The sequence below is a fragment of the Schistocerca gregaria genome, chromosome 1 (assembly GCF_023897955.1).
Source record: "Schistocerca gregaria isolate iqSchGreg1 chromosome 1, iqSchGreg1.2, whole genome shotgun sequence".
Classification (NCBI taxonomy): domain Eukaryota; kingdom Metazoa; phylum Arthropoda; class Insecta; order Orthoptera; family Acrididae; genus Schistocerca; species Schistocerca gregaria.
In genome coordinates this window covers 837392422-837412495 of record NC_064920.1, presented here as the reverse complement: position 1 = coordinate 837412495, position 20074 = coordinate 837392422, and the positions used below count along the sequence as shown (strand labels likewise).

Here is a 20074-nt window from a genome sequence, read left to right as displayed (position 1 = left end):
AAACCATCCCGACATTAAGTGATTTAGGGAAATCACTAGTAACCTAAATATATATTGCCAAATGAGTATATGAACTATTTCCGCCTGAATATGAGTCTAGGGTCTTATCACTGCATCACCTCACTCAGTATGTCAAAGAGGGAACCAACACAATGGCAATGTATTGAGGAAAGTAGCTGTGGATGATAATCTGTAGAAAGAAAATAAGTTACATTCACATCTGTTTCCCTTAATTAATTAATCAACAAAAGAATATGACAACAACAGAATAGGTGAAAATGGTCGTGAATATTTCTCACAAAATAGAATTGTGCTCCCTACTAGTAACTTCATTCCCTCCACTTCAAATAGGAATGTGATTTGAAGATAACGCAATGTTACATATTGGCGATGCAATGACTTGTACACTGTCCAGCTTAAAGCTGCTGGAAACCAGCAAGGGCACTTCAAGATAGGCAATTAGAGAGACAAAGTAGACAGCAGGCAAAAGTGGTAGACACACTGAGCAGCTGTCCCAGGGGGGAAATTTCACATTATGGAATTAACTGGTAAGTCCATCCACCACCTAGACACTGTTCTAAGATGTCATAGTAGAAGGTGATCACAAATATGCGCATCTTAGCAAATGCAGCAAGCTTGATACTAGCCCCAGAGAACTGCAACATAAGTAGGTTTAAACTATCAGAGTGCTACGTAAGGAGTCTCCACTCTCAAAAGCCCTCTGGGTGGAGCCACGTGAGGTAAAACACTGTTATTGCTAGTCATAAGAGGAAGAGCAGTCAGTTGAACACTGTTGCTACCAAGCTTGGAGTCTGTTAATGTAAAAGTCCAGAAATATCCCTACCTACCAAATAGGAGAAGTAGAGGACTCTTAAAGTGGTTGGCCAGAGGTGCCCTGAAGGTGCAGAGCCTCTCATTGAACTGGCTGAAGCTTATAAAGTGCCAATGAACTGAGGGGCCCGACTATAGCAAGAGAGAACTAGTGGGTCACCACAATCCTTTAAAAACCCATGTTTTTGTATTCAGACAGATTTCTCAATCAGATCATCGGGATGCCAACTTTGTGTCACTCGTTGCCAGCCTCAGTAAGCTCCGACAAGTATGTTTCTCTTGCTCTGAGTGCTGCTCTCAAAGTCTGGACTTAAAATGCTGCTAGTGTTCACTGCTTGTGTTAGCACTCACCCCAACAGCTCAGACAATGACTTCTGTTGTGCATCCAGTTGCACACACTGCTTTTTCTAACATTTAGAATTGGCCTTCTGTGTAATAGTTAGTTTGATTACTAATAAACAGTGTTAATCAGATTCCCTGAGCATCCTTGAGTCTCCTGCTGTGAGCATCCTATCGAGACTTACAATCAACACCAGTACACTAGGTACCTTAACTTTAAGTTCGTCTTTCTGCATTTGCTCGTAACTGCTCAGAAATTGCAGACTGACTTGTAACCCTCTGTCTTCCTTCTATCCTGTGTTAGGGCATGACAGAACAGCAGACCATTAGATATATAATATCTCACTTGCATTTGCACTTTCATCATGAGGAGAGTGTCCTGGTAAAGTTCACAATATGACGACACAAATATATGGACCCTGTATTGGATGGCAGAATCTTCTGATACCTGAAGAAAATCCACATCCATCACAGCATCAGCAATGTTGAATGCACTACAGAGTGCCATTTAAAGATTTGGAGGACAGTTTCTAAACACAGGAAATTTTACTCTAGATCACCAAAGGTTGAAGCTTTTCCACCCAATAAGAGGACCAAGTATCTGCCCTTAAATGTGTGAGAAAGTCAACAATATGTGCAATCTGTCTCAGGAATTGCAGTTTCCCAGCAAACTATCCAGCATAGGCTATTCTGCAATGTACTTCTCCAAGGGAGTGAACAGAATTTGTGTATTTCACTATGAAGACTAGTGTTTACTAACTTACTCTAAGTTTATTGCATAAATTTTACTGCATACAATAGTGAGAGGTGATTTTCTCATGTAGCTTTCTGCTGCCAGAAGCATCAAGTCAAATGACTGCTTAAATCTCATGTTAGTACACAGCATATAGTTTAGAGCAGTGCTTTAGAGTTTGCACATTTACGTCCTGCGGAGGCTTTTGTGACAGAAGAGTCTGTAGTAAAAATAACAGATGATGCATTTATTTTCAGCGATGAAATTTATTTTGGTTTTAGGAGCTTGCGGATCTTGCGATCTTAGGCTATACTGAGAACTCTGCAGAACAGATTTTAGTGTTTGTTTATTCTCCTCTTTTATAATTTGGATACATTCTAACCTCACTAGTGCCAGAATCGGGTAATTTTTTTCTTTTGCAGAGGTGTGCTTGTGCCTTCTCAGTTGTTCTTGAGTGTTTTGTTCATATTTAAAACCTTATACATTATTTTACACAGTGCTATGTGGATAGAGGCAGTGCTTGTTGTGAGTGTGCACAAGGACAATTGGCTGCTGTCTGTGAACAGCTGGAAACTGGATTGGCCATGGTTGACGGGCTTCTGGCTGTTGCTCAAAGCTACAGCAACATCGTGGCATTGGTGGTGGAATCTGTTGAATTTAAAGTGACCTGGTTGTCACTGCGTCTTCTGATACAGAATACCTGACTGGCCCATCTTCACTCGAGAGTGAGTGGCAGACAGTGGTGGGTTCGCGTGTCACTGAGTGGAATGTGAAAGAGGGAATGGACAAGCGCAGCTTGTTCCTTATGTCTTAGCAACAGATATGAGGTGCCAGCCAGTGCTGCTAATACTTCAGAGCAAGCCTTGGATACCTCTCTGTCGGGCCAGTGGCCAATTTTCCTACCCAGTCTGAACAAATGTGGAGGACAGGTATGCTAGTCATTGGGAGATCCAACATTAGGTAGGTAATTGAGCCCCTAAGAAATGAATGCCAGCATATACTCAGTACATTTGCTGACAGATCTTTTCCAAGACGTGGAAGAGGCTCTACTGGTGATTATCAAATCCGTTGTGTGCAACTGGCTGCAAGTAGTGACGCATAAGCAGAATGACACCTGTTGCTTGGTTTCTGAGGCCACCCTCTGTTCCTTTCAGTGGATGGCTGATTGGGTGAAGGCAACTAGCTTTGCACGTGGCATGCAGGCTAAGTTCACTATTTGTAGCATAGTACTAAGGGTCAATTGCTGTCCTATAGGTTGGAGCAGAGTGGATGGTCTAAACCAGAGACTTGGATAATTCTGCAAAGGTATTGGATATGAATTTCTTGACTCTGTTATTGGCTAGAGAACTGTAGGGCTCCCATTAACAGGTCGTGCATACGCTACACACAGGAAGCAGCTACTAGAGTAGTAGAGTACCTGCTGCGTACACATGGTTTCTTTCTTTTTTTTTGAGGAGTCCTCCCACTACGATCAGAAACAACTTGCCTGCCAAAATCAAAGAAACATTAGTCACAATGTTCTCAAAGAAAGCTTATCCACGCAGATTTCATATAGAAAATGGCTGTATGATATTAGTAATCTGCAGGAGAATACACGGGAATGTCCCAGAATCAGTACTTTTTATTGAATGTTACAATACTCAGATAGTATTACGAACAGAAAGCTACTTGAAAGCATAAATGGAAAGCACCAAAATCCAAAGTTCAGATTGGAATATTTATTGTATGAATAGACTAGTCATCAATGGTGGCAACGTATTTATTACAGTAAAGAATATGATAATATCTAGCGAGGTTATCGTGGATTCTGAACGTGAATTAATCTGGGGAAGATAAGCATCACAGGTAAGTCAAAAATGGTAACTGGATGCTTTTATAGCATAGAGGTCAGGAGTTGTAGTGGTAGAGCCTTTCACAAAAACTTGCAGAATATCATTAATAACTTTCCTGAACATGTCATTATATTAGGAGGCGAATTGCCACGTATAGACTGCGTAAGTTGTGCTACCAAAACTGGTGCCAGAATTAAGGATTTCTGTGACATTATTCTGAATGAAGGAGATGACTCACCAAAAGGCAGAAGTGCTGTGTCGTTGACAGGTACACAAACGACTGACACAATTTAGGGACACCTCGTGTGAATGTGAATGAGTGTATGTATGTGTGTATGTTTCTCCCACTAGCTTGAAAAAGAAGTTTCCTTGTTAATGATAGCCAAGTCTGTAATTTTTGTTCACGTACCTATCGACAAAGAAGCACTTCTGCCTTTCAGTGAGTCATCTCCTTTATTCCTAAATAATTTGTTATGTCTTATATGAAAATTATTTCAAGCAGACAGGAAACCAACTCATAAAAGTAACATCTTAGACCACCCACCAACCAACAAACAGACCTGACTTACCAAATCAGTTAACACACAGGAAGATACCCAGTAATCATAAGGCTGTGATGCACAGCTACAGGTACTAGAAGGAATGTTGAGAAAGGTATGAAAATAATTCTGCTTAGCAAGAGTGATAGTATACAAACTGCAGAGTATCTGAGTAGTCAACATCAAACACTCAGTGTTGAGGATGAAGATGTGGGGTGCAAATGAAAAAAATTCAAAAGCATTGCTCAATATGCCATAGACAAGTACTGGTATGTTCTGAGCAAGGTCTAAAGGGATGGGAAAGACCCACCATGATTTGACAGGCATGTTAGAAAACAGCTACATCAACAAAGACAGCTTCATCACAGATTCAAGAGAAGTCAAAAGCCAGCTGACAACAAAGGCTGAATTAAGCAAAGGCTGTATTAAGCAAAGGCTGTATTAAGCAAAGGCTGTATTAAGCAAAGGCTGTATTAAGCAAAGGCTGTATTAAGCAAAGGCTGTATTAAGCAAAGGCTGAATTAAGCAAAGGCTGAATTAAGCAAAGGCTGAATTAAGCAAAGGCTGAATTAAGCAAAGGCTGAATTATGCAAAGGCTGAATTATGCAAAGGCTGAATTAAGCAAAGGCTGAATTAAGCAAAGGCTGAATTAAGCAAAGGCTGAATTAAGCAAAGGCTGAATTAAGCAAAGGCTGAATTAAGCAAAGGCTGAATTAAGCAAAGGCTGAATTAAGCAAAGGCTGAATTAAGCAAAGGCTGAATTAAGCAAAGGCTGAATTAAGCAAAGGCTGAATTAAGCAAAGGCTGAATTAAGCAAAAAAAGGTATATGGAGGCCAATGAGACAAACATTCAGTGACTTTGAAAATAAAATTTTGTCAGCCGGTCTAACCAAATATACTAAGAGGTATTGGTCTTACATAAAATCAGTAAGTGGTTTAAAATAATCAATTCACTCAGTCAGTGACTATACTGACACCACAATGGACGATAATACAGAGAAGGACAAAATACTGAATTCCGTCTTCCAAAAGTGTTTCACAGCAGATCTTAAAACCATCCCTTCAGGATAAGATGAGATATCTATAAGTTTCTACAAATATTATATGAAAGAACTCACTCCCTTCTAGTAACACTTTTTCGTAGTTTGATGGAGCAATGACGGATATGTAGTGTCTGGAAAAAAGTGTAGGTAATTCCCATTCTGAAGATTAACTGCAGAACAGATACACACAATTATAGGCCTAAATTGTTGATGTCATTTGTTGTAGGATGATGGAACAACTTTTATGCTAAAGAATTTTGGAGAACAAAAATCTTCTCTATAAAAATGACCATGGATTCTGCAAGCAGAGATCTTGCAAAACCCAACGTTCTCTGTTCCTTCATGAGATCCACTGCTTAGGTTCATGCTGAGTTCCTTGATTTCACTGCCATTGGTTACTTAGTATCCGACCAGATTTGTGACTGGATTCAAGACTTACTTGCAGATAGAACTCAAAATATTACTCTTAATGGAACAAAATCAACAGATGTAAAGGTAACTTCCAAAGTACATTTAAGAAATGCTATTGTAGTGTTTACTGTTTATAATGTATGTAAATGACTTAGTACAAGCACTGGAAGCGACTTTTTGTAGATGATGCGGTTGTCTATAAGAAAGTAGCACTGCCAGATGACATTGTTGTTGTGCAGAATCACCTACAGAGTACTGATGAATGGTACTGGCTCTGGCACCTGACCCTGAATGTAAATATATGAAACGTATCACACATACATAGGAAAAGAAATCCACTACTGTAAAACTACACTATTGATGACAAACCATTGGAAACAACATCTGCCGTAAAATATCTAGGAGTAACTATCCAGAGCAACTGTAAGTGGAGAAAAAGCATAGTACAAAAAGGTAAGGAAATGTAACTCGTCCACAAAAAAAAGGCTTACAAGGTGCTCGTTTGGCTGATTCTGATCATATTCAGGTACAAATCAGAGAAGATATAGAGAAGAGCCAATGAAGGGCAGCATGTTTCATCGCAGGATTGTTTAGTTGCCAAAAAAGCATTACAGAAATGCTCTACAAACTACAGTGGCAGACACTACAAATGAGGCATTGTGCATGGAAAGGTTTACTATCGAAACTTTGAGAGAGTACGTTCTACAAAGAGTTGGACAACATATTACTTCTTCCCACAAACATTTCGTGAAATGACAATGATGAGAAAATTTGAAAAATCAGAGCTAATACATACGCTTACTGACAATCATTAGTGCCATGCACCATTCGTGACTGGAAAAAGGTTGGTTGGTTTAAAAGAGGCAGTGGCGGGTGGGCAGGGTTCCGGGTTGGGGGGGGGGGGGGGGGGGGGACCAAACTAAGAGCTCATTGGTCCCTTGTTCTGAAGCAAACAATGTCACAAGGGTTAGAGTGGGAATAAGACTTACAACACAAAACAGAATGAAAGGAAAACCCACAACAATGACTGAAGGGCAACAAACACTTAAATGGACAAAAGGGGACAAGAAAACCACAAAGATGCAAGAAACAGGTAGAAGAGGTCAAAACAACAAAGCTGGTTACCATGGCTGGCTGACAATGAGGATGAAAAGGAAAAGCCAGCCACTCTGCAACACATTGAAACCTCCACCCTGAAAGCATTTGGGTGGAGAGCAAACAGGGACAAAGGACATGTGCTAAAACTTAGAGCAAATGATAAAACTCACTCCCAAGAATAAAACATAAAACTATAGCTGCTGTTGTGGCATTGTTGCCCAACACCGAAGGTAGGGTGCTGGGAAAGTTAAACGTCTGCCACAGAGCAGTCGAGCAAGAGATGGACGACTATTATTTGTGAGCCACAGCGACACCGAGGTGGGTCCTCGCAACGGAGGAGGTACCCATGTGTCAGGCACATATGGCCAATGCAGAGCTGACAGAACCACAGAGTCCCTGCGAGAGGCGCGCACGGAGGTCTTCCACACATTCGTAGTTTCCTTAATGGCACGGGGCTTGTTGTGCGTATTGAGGTTTTTACATTCCATCTCCCAAAGCTGCAAAACCTAGCGGCGTAATACTGAACGCAGCTCAGGTGCAGAGAAGCCGATATCCATAAGCGGTTTCCACGTAACTCGACTGGCCAGCCTGTCGGCAAGTTTCGTTACCTGGGATTCTGACGTGACCTGGGGTCCAGACAAACACCACTGAGTGACTGGACCGTTCCAGGGCATAGATGGACTCCTGGATGGTCGCTAACAAAGGATGACGAGGGCAGCACTGGTCGATAGCTTGTAGGCTGCTCAAGGAGTCAGTACACAGGAGAAATGACTCACCTGGGCATGAGTGGATTTGCTCAAGAGTACGAGATATGGCCACCAGCTCTGCAGTGAAAACACTGCAGCCATATGGCAAGGAGTGCTTTCTCTATGTCCTCCACGGAGGTGAGGAAGCCAAGTCAATCGGGCGTCGAAAACCAGTCCTAAGAATCAATATGTCTCCACTACAGTGAGTGGATCATCGCTGAGGTAAAGTTCTGGGGCCTGATGAACAGTACGACACCAACAGAAGTGCATAACACACGACTTTACAGCCGAAAACTGGCAACCACGACCACGACCACGACTGCGCCTTGTGTGCTGCTCAGCAACAACAGTACTGGTCGAGCAGTACGAAATGCATACATAGAAGGTGAGACTGGCAGCCCTACAGCTGCTCCTACGCCATTAATGGCAACTAAGAGTAGAGAAACGCTCAATACGGAGCCCTGTGGGAGCCCATTCTCCTGGATATGGGGGGAACTATTGGAGGCATCAACTTGGACACTGGAGCAACAGGAAATTTTGGATAAAAATCGGGAGCAGGCTTCGGAGGCCCCACTTGCATAATGTGATAAGGATATGATGTATTCAGGTCATGTCATTCGCTTTTCATAAATCAAAGAAGAAGGCAACCAGGTGTTGGCGTCTGGAAAAGGCTGTTCGGATGGCAGACTCGAGGGACACAAGATTATCAGTGGTAGAGTGACCCTGGCACAAGCCGTCCAGACATGGAGCCAGTAGGCGATGTGACTCCAGGACCCAACCCACCTGCTGACACACCATACGTTCCAGCAGCTTACAAAGAACGTTGATAAGGCTCATGGGCTGACAGCTATCCACATCAAGCGGGTGGAATGATTGTGCTCTCCCGCCATTGCAATCGAAAGATGCCATCGCACCAGATCCAGTTGAAGATAATGAGGAGATGTCGCTTGTAATCAGATGAAAGATGTTTAATCATCTGACTGTGGATCTTGTCTGGCCCAGGAGCTGTGTCAGGGCAATATGGAAGGGCACTGAGGAGCTCCCACTCTGTAAATGGGGCATTACAGGGTTCAGTGTGGCATGTAGCGAATGAGAGGACTTTCCCTTCCATCCGCTGTTTACGGGTGTGAATGACTGGGGGGTAGTTCTCTGACACAGAGGCTCGAGCATAGTGCTCAGCAATCGCATTTGCGTCAGTAAACAACACGCCATTGACGCTAATGCCAGGGTCATCTGTTGGCGTCTGGTACCCAAAAAGACGTCTGATCTTCCATACTTGGGAAGGTGACATATGACACCCAATGGTTGAGATGTATGTGTCCCAACACTCCTGCTTCCGTCTTTTGATAAGCTGGCGAACACAGGCACAGAGCCACTTAAAGGCTGTGAGGTCCTCCAAGGAAGGGTGCTGCTTATGCTGCTGCAAGGCTCGCCAACGCAACAGCGACTTCCGGCGACCACCATGGGACCGCCCTTTCGCCGGGGGCACTCAACAGAGAAAGGGATCACGTTTTCTGCCGCAATATTGATTGTTGTAGTCACCTGCTCCACCATATCATCGATGTTACCATGTGGGAGAGAATCAACGGTGACAGTAGAGATGAAAGTTCCCCAGTCTGCCTTGTTTAAAGCCCATCTGGGCAGGTGTCTATGAGCCTGACATGGGGCAATGACAGGAAGATGGGGAAGTGGTCACTACCACACAGGTCGTCATATGATCTCCAGTGGATAGATGGGAGAAGTCCTGGGCTGCAAATGGATAAATCAATGGCCGAATAACTACTACGAGCCACACGAAAATGTGTGGTGGCCCCAGTATTTAAGAGGCAGACATTGAACTGAGACAGTGAAGTTTCGGCATCTCTACCTCAGCCAGCAAGTACAGTGCCACCCCACAAGGGGTATGGGCATTAAAATCTCTCGAAAGTAGGAAGTGTTTAGGGAGTTGACCAATCAGTGCAGCTAATACATTCAGGGGTACTGCACCATTGGGGGCAAGATATACATTGAAGACATTATTTCCTGTGTCGTCCTTATTCTGACAGCCACAGCTTCAAGAGGGGTTTGAAGGGGCACAATTTTACTACAGACTGAGTTTAGGACATAAACATAAACTCCACTTGACATTCGATTATAGTCACTAAAGTTCCTGTAATATTCCTTGTAGCTGTGGAGGGTGGGGGTCCGCAATGCCGGGAACCAGGTTCCAGGTTTCCAGGAAGGCAATGCAGAAAGCAGGCATAAAGCTTAACAGCTGCCTTAGCTCAGCCAGGCGGTGGAAAAAATTGCCGCAATTCCACTAGACCATCATAAGACTGGGAAGGCATGGAACATTCAATGAGGCAGTTTACGCCTCAGGGTGACCTGTTGTCACCCATTTATTGCCTGAGCAGTCTATATCCATTATATCTGGGGGTCCAGCGAGATCTAGGTTTTCAGTGAACTCCGAATCTCCATCTTATCCTGAGATGCAGAGCTTGTAGGTAGTGGTGGTGTGGGTGCCACTGCAATTTCCTTGGTCTTATTGTCTTCTTTTTGAACTTGTCTCACTGCTCCTTGGGTTTCTCTGGCTGGGAGGGCTTCATTAATTCAGTTTCCGGGATTGAGGATGAACGTGAGGCCCTACAACCAGCTGCTGTGACCACTTCAGCCACCGGTGAGCATCATCTTTCCCTTCCTGGCGTGAGGAGCTGAAGAAGACTTACACTTCTCGGGCTGAGAAGTCTGGTGTCCCCAATCCCAATGGTTGGGAGGTGGGGGGAGGTCAGTGCTACTGGGGTAGATGGTGCGGGAGCAACAGGGGGGAAGTGCCCCACACCATCAAGGGGTCGGGTGTAGCCTTCTGGCTATGATAGCTGACTGCAATTTGTGGAACTGATGGGGCTACAACTGTTCTCGCAGCATATGAGGAGGTCATAGCCACAGGATGTAGGCGCTCATATTTTCTCTTAGCCTCAGTGTAGCTCAGTCGGTCCAGGGTCTTGCATTCCATGATTTTCCTCTCTTTCTGTAAAATCCCACAGTCTGGTGAGCAAGGTGAATGATGCTCTCCGCAGCTGACACAAATGGGAGGCGGAGCACATGGAGTATTGGGATGTGATGGACGTCCACAATCTCAACATGTGACACTGGAAGTACAGTGGGAATACATATGGTTGAACTTCCACCATTTAAAGCACCGCATCCGGGGAGGGATATATGGCTTGACATCACAGTGGTAGATCATCACCTTGACCTTTTCAGGTAAGGTGTCACCTTCGAAGGCCAAGATGAAGGCACCGGTGTAAACCTAATTATACCTCGGACCCCAATGGACACGCCACACGAAATGAACACTTTGCCGTTCTAAATTGGCACGCAGCTCATCGTCAGATTGCAAAAGAAGGTCCCTGTGGAATATAATACCCTGGGCCATATTTAAGCTCTTATGTGGCGTCATAGTAGCAGAAACATCCCCCAACTTGTAACAATTGAGTAAAGCCCGTGAATGGGCAGAGGATGCTGTTTTTATCAAGACCGACCAAGATCGCATTTTGGACAAGCCCTCAAACGCCCCAAACTTGTCCTCTAAATGCTCCACAAAAAACTGTCTTAACTGATACAAAGGAGTGCCCATCAGTTCTCGTACACACTAGGTACTGGGGTGAATAAGGTTCGCTGCCATCCTTAGCCTGGCGTTCCTCCCATGGTGTGGCTAGGGAGGGGAATGATTTAGGGCCATACTTTTTTGCATTGTACTGAGACTTTGAACACTTACAGACTGCTAGGGAGATGAGCATCTACTCCAAGGCTCATGTGGGAAGTTTATGGTGCAGGCATCAGCGGAGTGATCCCTGTGTTGTCAGGGGGCTACAACAGGGTACATGGCGGCCCCACCACAACGGACTGGCTACCATGGTGGATATGAGGTGCTAAGAAGTCTACGTCTACATACATACTCCACAATCCACCATACGGTGCGTGGTGGAGGGTACCTCGTACCACAACTAACATCATCTCTCCCTGTTCCACTTCCAAACAGAACGAGGGAAAAATGACTGCCTATATGCCTCTGTACAAGCCCTAATCTCTCTATCTTATCTTTGTGGTCTTTCCATGAAATGTAAGTTGGCAGCAATAAAACTGTACTGCAGTCAGCCTCAAATGTTGGTTCTCTAAATTTCCTCAGTAGCGATTCACGAAAAGAACGCCTCCTTTCCTCTAGAGCTCCCACCCGACCGTAACACTCGCGTGATGATCAAACCTACCAGTAACAAATCTAGCAGTCTGCCTCTGAATTGATTCTATGTCCTCCCTCAATCCGACCTAATAGGGATCCCAAACACTCGAGAAGCACTCAGGAATAGGTCGTATTAGTGTTTTATAAGCAATCTCCTTTACAGATGAACCACATCTTCCCAAAATGCTACCAATGAACCAAAGATGACTATACGCCTTCCCCACAACTGCCATTACATGCTTGTCCAACTTCATATCGCTCTGCAGTGTTATGCCCAAATATTTAATCGACGTGACTGTGTCAAGCGCTACACTACTAATGGAGTATTCAAACATTACGGGATTTTAATTTACATTTATCTATATTTGAAGTTAGCTGCCATTCTTTACACCAATCACAAATCCGGTCCAAGTCATCTTGTATCCTCGTATAGTCACTCAACGACGATACCATCCCCTCCACCACAGCATCGTGAGCAAACAGCTGCACATTGCTATCCACCCTATCCAAAAGATCATTTATGTAGATAGAAAACAACAGCAGACCTACCACACTTCCCAGGGGCACTCCAGATGATACCCCTCACCTCCGATGAACACTCACCATCGAGGACAACGCACTGGGTTCTATTACTTAAGAAGATTTGGGGACCAATCCCACATGCTCGTATCTTAGTTAGGAGTCTGTAGTGGGGCCCCGAGTCACACGCTTTCCGGAAGTCAAGGAACATGGCATCCGTCTGATACCCTTCGTCCATGGTTCGCAAGATATCATGTGAAAAAAGGGCGAGTTGTGTTTCGCAGGAGCGATGCTTTCTAAAGCCGTGCTGATGCATGGACAGCAACTTCTCTATCTCAAGGAAATTCATTATATTCGAACTGAGAATATGTTCGAGAATCCTGCAACAAACCGATGTTAAGGATATTGGTCTGTAATTATGAGGATCCGTCCCTCTACCCTTCTTATATACAGGCGTCACCTGCGCTTTATTCCAGTCGCTTGGGACTTTATGTTGGGCAACAGATTCGCGATAAATGCAAGTTAAGTAAGGAGCCAATGCAGTAGAGTACTTTCTGTAAAACCGAAATGGAATCCCATCAGGACCTGGCGATTTATTTATTTTCAACCCATTCAGCTGCTTCACAACCCAAGGGATGTCTATCACTATGTCCTCCATACGGGAATCTGTACGAGACTCAAACGGTGATATGGTCATCGTTGGCACAGAAAGCAACACTGCATAGTGCATGGCGGAACACACACCCAGGAAGATGTCCTCGCCCAAGAGATGGAGAATGAGTGGGACTGTAATGTGAGGACAAGAAAGTGGGCTACGGATCTTAATGCATGATGGACAGGATGCACCATGCAAGATGCCCTTCCCCAGCTGGCTCGCTCTTCAGGAAAATTTAAAAAGATGGAGGTCAAACCCCGCAGGGGTCCATCACCTAAAGGCTGAGACGTGTGACATTCGTTTTAGTCACCTCTTAGGACACGCAGCAATACCTTGAGCCTATTCTAAGCCCCAGACCCGCAGGGGGTTTGAAAAAAGGAAAGGGGGGGGGGGGGGGGGGGGAAATCTGTTAGCAGTACCCAAAGTACCCTCTGACACACATCACCACATGGCTTACGTGAATATCTCACTGATGGCGTACTTCTTGTGAATGTACCAACACCATGATTTTGCCATGAATGAAGAAATTAATGAGCACTTCAGATGTATCCTGGTTCACTTTACAGAATCCTTGTTGGTCATTCATTGGGTGGAAAAGTAGTAGCCAGCACAGTTACAGGAACATCATGCAAAGAGCCCAATTTGTTGGTGATGCAGTCCTGATGTGAAGATGCATAAAATTGAAGGACTGTATGAAACTTCACATTCTTGTTAGTGTTTGTAGCAATACTGATAATGCCCACAAGGATGAGGGACTGTAACAACATATGCTCTTTTCCGAGGTGAACCACATTCATTGTGAGTTTGCTGTATCACTCCCAATGATAGCTAACATTATTCTTCACCTCTATTAATAGTTTGATGTTATGAAAGAGATTTTCCCAATTTTGCTGTTTGTCCTTGAGCAGTATAGTTTGGGTTGCACAACCTTTTTATGTGCCTTTTCTGGACACAATCAAATGCCCTGTGAATGCAATTTTCCAACTTCTGTAACTTTGACATCCTATTCAGGAAACAGGCACTCATTTCTGAACTATATCTTTTGCATACTTCAGAATCTTCATGAAATTATTAAGCCATCATGTACATTAATTCCCAGTTAATTACATCACTCTTTTCTTTCCTCTATGCTCTATGTACAATGCTTCAGCCTGACGCTGTTTTTTTGTGCATTCTTCTTGAATTTGTTTTCCCCCATCTGCATTACATTTGTATACAAATTTAAGGTCTTCTTCTGTCTTGACATATGACAGCAAGTTCGATAGAGAAGGTGATAAAGGTCTTTAAATTTTGTGTACTTTGGGTCTGTGAATGGTTCCAGGTTTTGAGAAGTTATGCTGTGGGGAGAGAATCTCTATCTAAGGGATGCCATGTTTATCTAATGTAAACTACTGTAAAATACCTGTTATGACAAGAAAAAGAAAGTCTACAGTGCAACAGGAGTACAGAACACAACACACTTCTTTGTGAGTGCAATTGATAGTGCAACTGACATTGCCTTTTACAGTCACAGTTCAATGAAAGAAAACTGATATGGGCCTGGATAAAAGCATAGTGGAAACAGTTGAAGGAAGGTCTTGAGTGAATTGGAAACATGATACGTATGTCCCTACACCAGCACTACAAAGCAGAACACACTGAAAGCAATCAGAGAGTAGTTGTGCCTACACTCTCACTGGAAGTACAAATCAACCATAGTAGTATTGAAGTGATTGAAAGGTACCAGAACTCTAGAAAGAGGGCACTCAATGGGGTTCAAAATTATCCAATACTTGATGAATAGGGACACTTCTTTGCTGAAAATCATCACATTTTACAAGACACACGTCAGTTTACAGCCCCAGTCAAAGATTAATAATAAAGAGAGCCAGAAGAGCTCTGAGGGAAAATCAGTGGAATAAGTGATGCTATTGTTGGTAGTCAAGGCCTTGATCACTATGTTTTGACAATTAAGTTCTTTGAGGAATATTCAGCTGCAAGTACACGTTGCTACTATAAGCTTCTTTATGAAGTTGATACCAGTACTTGTACCTCCATGTCACTCATCTGGAAGGATACTATAATATGTCATATTGTAGCAACAGCCCAAAAAACTTTGGATGGTAGGCATTGGGTTGACTTAAAACATCCACTTCCACAGCCGAAACATTTTTGATCCACAAGCCACGGAAAAGTGCAACAGTCTTGACACAAATAATTTTGCCTGTATATTCCCGTGCAAAATACTTTAGAAATTACCTGGCTAATACAACAACTGTAAAAAAAAGTTGAGTGACTGTTTTGAAAAATAAATTAAATGGAGTTTTCATTTCAATGAAAAACACAAAAATACTGTCAATATCAGCCCATTTATATTTCAGCCATCTTCCTATTCTTGAAAAGCAATGCAGTGAAATGAAATATGCTTAGTAACTACAGAAAACAGAAACGTCCAGATGTAAATACATGGAAAAATTTTTTTTGAAGTCATACCTGTGTGTTTCCAAGAGCTGTCTGCATGGCTACACCAGCCGTGGCCATTCCAGTAGGCATTGTTGTCATTGCCATACCAGGCTAAAACATAAATATTTAAAATGTGAATGATATACACTAATCGTTTTGTGTACTTCAATGTCTGTGACAGAAACAACACATAAATGTGCAAAATCTGATAAGGTACATTATTATTTATACATTTATCATTAAATATACATACACAATTAAATACAAATTTATTATTAATTACCTAGAAACAGAATGATCAAAAAATAGTTGAAGTAAAGTTCAATGCTACATTAAGTGATCTGAAAAATACTCAGGAATGTAATCCACCTATGAAGAAAGTTTCTTACAAAAATTCTCGTTTGATTTTTGGGTTTGATTGTCTGTCTTGGATGTCTACCAGTTAGAATTAATAGAGGATATAGAGAAAATCTTAACACAAGACACACATTTCATGGTAGTTTGTTTGTTTGTTTGGTTTTTTTTTTTTTTTTTTTTTTTTTTTTTTTTTTTTTTTTTTTTTTTTTTTTTTTTAATGTATAGATGCCTGACAAAATTATAGAGGTGCCTATTTAACTCCAGACTGAACAAGAGAGGCTATGTGTGTCATGCAGAGATTTACGTCATGGGTATCCACAGAAAGTTATCAAAGAGTGGATACAATTCCAAAATTTCACTTTGTCACACAACTTATTCTGTGAATTTAAAAATGTGTCATGCTGCAAGAACTAAATTTGTATTTTTGAGATGTTATTTAATATATATATATTGATGATATCCTTACGAAGACGGAAACAAGAAGTACACACTGGCTTACAGCTACCTCACAACGGAACCCTAGCAGTTGCCTTTTTGTTGGTGTATTTGACAATGAAAAGAAAATACAATGGTTCATATATAAGTTACAGATGCTGGGCAGAGAATACAATATGGAAATCTCAATTACTAAAACAAGGGCAGCGACATTTGAAGAAGTTAAGCCAATCAGATCAAAAGTTGTTATTGATAACAGAATAATTGAATAAGTTAACACTTTAATTAGGAAACTAAATAAGTTACTGCATAACAGAGATACAGACAACAAGTCTTATCCATTTCAGTACACGTGTAGTGCTATTAATAGTACCTTAAATAATGGAGTTAAAAAGGAAACAAAAATAAAATTTTATAAAAAATATGGCTGTGATTTCTCTGCTGTATGGGAGTAAAACTAGGTTCTTACAAAGTGTGTGTGTGTGTGTGTGTGTGTGTGTGTGTGTGTGTGTGTGTGTGGTGCTTACAGGCAATCAAAGGCGAAGTTAACAGCACCTTTAAACACATTAAGAGAAATGAATGTAGATAAAATTACTACAACGTGATCACACATGTTAAGTCAACGGGAAAGAATAAAAGATGCTGTACAGGAGACTAAAATACAAGTAAAATGGCAAGGGAGCTACAAGAAAGGCAAAGAAAAATGTCATTGGCTGACCACTTATGTAAAACATGGGTGAGGCAGTTACCCTGTTATCACATTAAAACCACTTCCTAAAATCTTGGAAAAAACATTGGACAACTCGCAAAACGTTAAACTCTAACCACATTTATTTGCACATTACCTATAATAGATTGCAGATCCATCAGCAAATTAGCCATGGCCCACTGGTTGGGAAATAAAACACAGTCCAATATAATGTGGCGCACTGTGAACTGTATGCCACAAGCACCACAAATTGGAGGGGCCCTTTGTCGGAGCAAGAAGGCATCTTAGGGCTGCGCTCCATGTGAAGAAGAGTGACGAGAACCTCATTCCAGCTACTTGGCTGGAAGAAAGTACATCACTGCTGCATTGTGTGCTTTATTAGATGGACATTATTGTCTGTCACTTAAAAGCACTCATTCTCCCACCAATGCAAGACTCTGGAGCTCAACGGCGAGATTATAGCATGCAGAGAGATGGCACAATGAAATATCTGAGGAACATGACATGCCTTCTTGGCTGCTAGATTTGCCCTTTCATTCCTCAAAATTCCCATGTGCCCTGGCACCCAGCAGAAGGGTATCTCCTGCCCCAGTCATTGTAGTTGGAGAAAAGCATCCTGGACAGTCTGGACTACTTTGTCTGCTGGGTAAAAACATTGCAGAGAGTGAAGGGCACTCAGAGAATCTGAACAGACAAGAAATTCAGTACTTGAAGAATGTCTCATCTGCTCCTGTGCCCGCAAGATCACACATAATTCTGCTTCAAAGTCAGTAACGTCTTGAGGCAGTTGGACCTTGAGGACACGACCTGGGAAAACAACAAACAAACTAGCAGAGTTTTCGTTTCGAACCACGTGTAAAAACAGCTACATAGATGTGGCACCCAGACAAACTGTCAAAAAATATTGTATTTAAAATGAAAGCAGGAGTGCAGTCTCTCCTGTGATGCACCAAATCTAAAATTACTCTGGGCCTCTCCAGTGGCCAGGGTGGCAGATGGTTAAAATCCTGGACTTGGGGTCATACTTGCTCCACACTGAGTGACTCCAGCAAACGCTGCACATGGATCCCAAATGGCATCATGACTCGTGGACAATTGGAGAAAAGGCACTCCAAAGGTGAACGAGCAGCAGTTTGGTGTGCGAGTTAAGTCCAAGTTGTGAGGAACTTACATGCCTGATGTACCATGAGGAGCTGCCACTGGATGGTAAGACCAGTTCCCCAGCCTCAGCACAGAGGCTGGGTATGGGACTGATCCTAATAAGCTACAGGTGGCCAGCCAAATCCCCTCATGGTGGACAGCATCAATGACCTTCAAATAAGAAGGCATCACCGATCCACACACTGCACACCCATAGTGCAGCTACGAATGCACGAAAGCCCTATGAAACTGGATGAGATGTGCCCTGTCTGCTCCCCACGACCTGCGTCTAAGGCACTTGATGATGTTTAATGCCTTGAGAGATCTGGCTTTCATGTGAGGCAACCACAACAACTTGGAGTAAAAAATGAGGCCCAGAAAAACCTCGCTGAGTCACTAAAATGGAGGATGGTGTCTGGTGGCCCTCAGCTGCAAGTCAGGTAAATTAAACTCTCTCTCTCTCTCTCTCTCTCTCTCTCTCTCTCTCTCTCTTTCTCATCTGTAGAAAACTGGAAACCCATTTTCGGAGGCCACTTATCCACGAGTCGGGGAGTCTGTCTAGCATGCACAAGTCTGTCTAGCATGTAATATTAAATATTTGAGGAAGATTCCTGTTGACACTGATGACAAATGTCTAAGCATGTAGTACTAGATTTCGTCATGACTGGGTGCAGTGCCACAAGTCTCAGACAGTGCTGATTCCAGCTCCCGCACAGATAAAGGAGAGTTGTAGGCCTCAGAACTGTTGGATCTGAAGTTATACTTGCCCCTCTCAACAGTTGCACAGGAGCAACAAAATGCCGAATCCTGGCTTACATCAGATGTAGTTTTTGCAAAATGATCAGCCAGTGTCTGAGCGACATCTCTGAGCATTGTTTGGAGACAACCCTTGTTTCAGCACTGCTGCTAACGGTAAACGAATGTGTTTACTGGAAATTCTCCGGATGGTTTCCCGTACTTTTGTAGAACATGAGGAATGGTTGATGGAGTCTAGGACTGCTTGCCATGACATTTTCTCGGTCTCCTTAATGGTGCATTGAGCCTTAGCTCTCGTCACTCGAAAGGCTGTGAGGTTGTTTGCTGTTGGGTGGCACTTAAACTGTCGAAGAGCCACACACCTGTCCTGGATTGGTGGATGGCACTCATCTGTCCACAAAGGTACAGGTCACCTCCTAAGATGACCTGAAGTCTGTGATATGAAGAATCACACGCATGACGTGATCCACCCCATTCCTGGACATTGCTATGATTTCAAACACAGCCAACTGCCTGAACAGCACCGTTAGCACTGCTGATTGTCCCATTTTGGTGGCTTCTGTTCCTACAATCCTCCATCCAGTAGGTCATCCATAGTGGGTTAGCACTGCTGATTGTCCCATTTTGGTGGCTTCTGTTCCTACAATCCTCCATCCAGTAGGTCATCCATAGTGGGAAGTGATCACTGGAATGAAGGTCATCAGTTGTTTCCCACTTCGTAGAGTGTGCAAGAGCTGGAGAGCAGAATGAGAGGTCAAAGGCTGAGGATGACACAGTAGCTGAGAAATTCGTGCTGAGGATGCACAGCTCCCGAGACATAATGAGATTCTCCAAGATCTATCCCTGGGGCAAGTATAGTTTGAGCCCCATAATACGTTATGGGCATTGAAATCACTCAGTAGGAGAAACAGGCAGGGGAGTTGTTCAATGAGGCCTGCAAGACCCTCAGAATCTATCGCATCCTGTAGAGGTAAGTACAAGGAGCAGATAGTGATCCTCTGACTCGCATGAACTGCAATGGCTACTACTTGGTCAGTAACTAAGGGGAGAGGAGAGGAGATGTGTATGGTACTGATAAACACAGTAATACCTCCTTTGGCTTGAGTCCCGGTCAAGTCAACCTTATGGTGGAGGGTACAGCCCTGTAGCACTGGGGGGTCAATAGCTTTAAATGCATTTCCTGTAAATGCAAGCACATGGGGTGCGCCTTTACCAGGAGTTTTTGTTCCTCCACATGAGTCCTGAACCCAGTCATGTACCACTGTTGGAT

The 20074-nt window shown here is 43.1% G+C and overlaps 1 protein-coding gene across 2 annotated transcripts in view; it reads right to left on the bottom strand.

Moving 5' to 3' along the window:
- LOC126272211 (cell division cycle and apoptosis regulator protein 1-like) overlaps positions 1-20074 on the bottom strand; it is a 269061-nt gene that overhangs the window by 191093 nt on the left and 57894 nt on the right. For both annotated transcript variants that reach the window (XM_049974912.1, XM_049974901.1), the window contains exon 4: positions 15438-15518. In XM_049974912.1, the coding sequence (XP_049830869.1) occupies positions 15438-15518 (81 nt within the window). The remainder of the gene's footprint in view (positions 1-15437; positions 15519-20074) is intronic.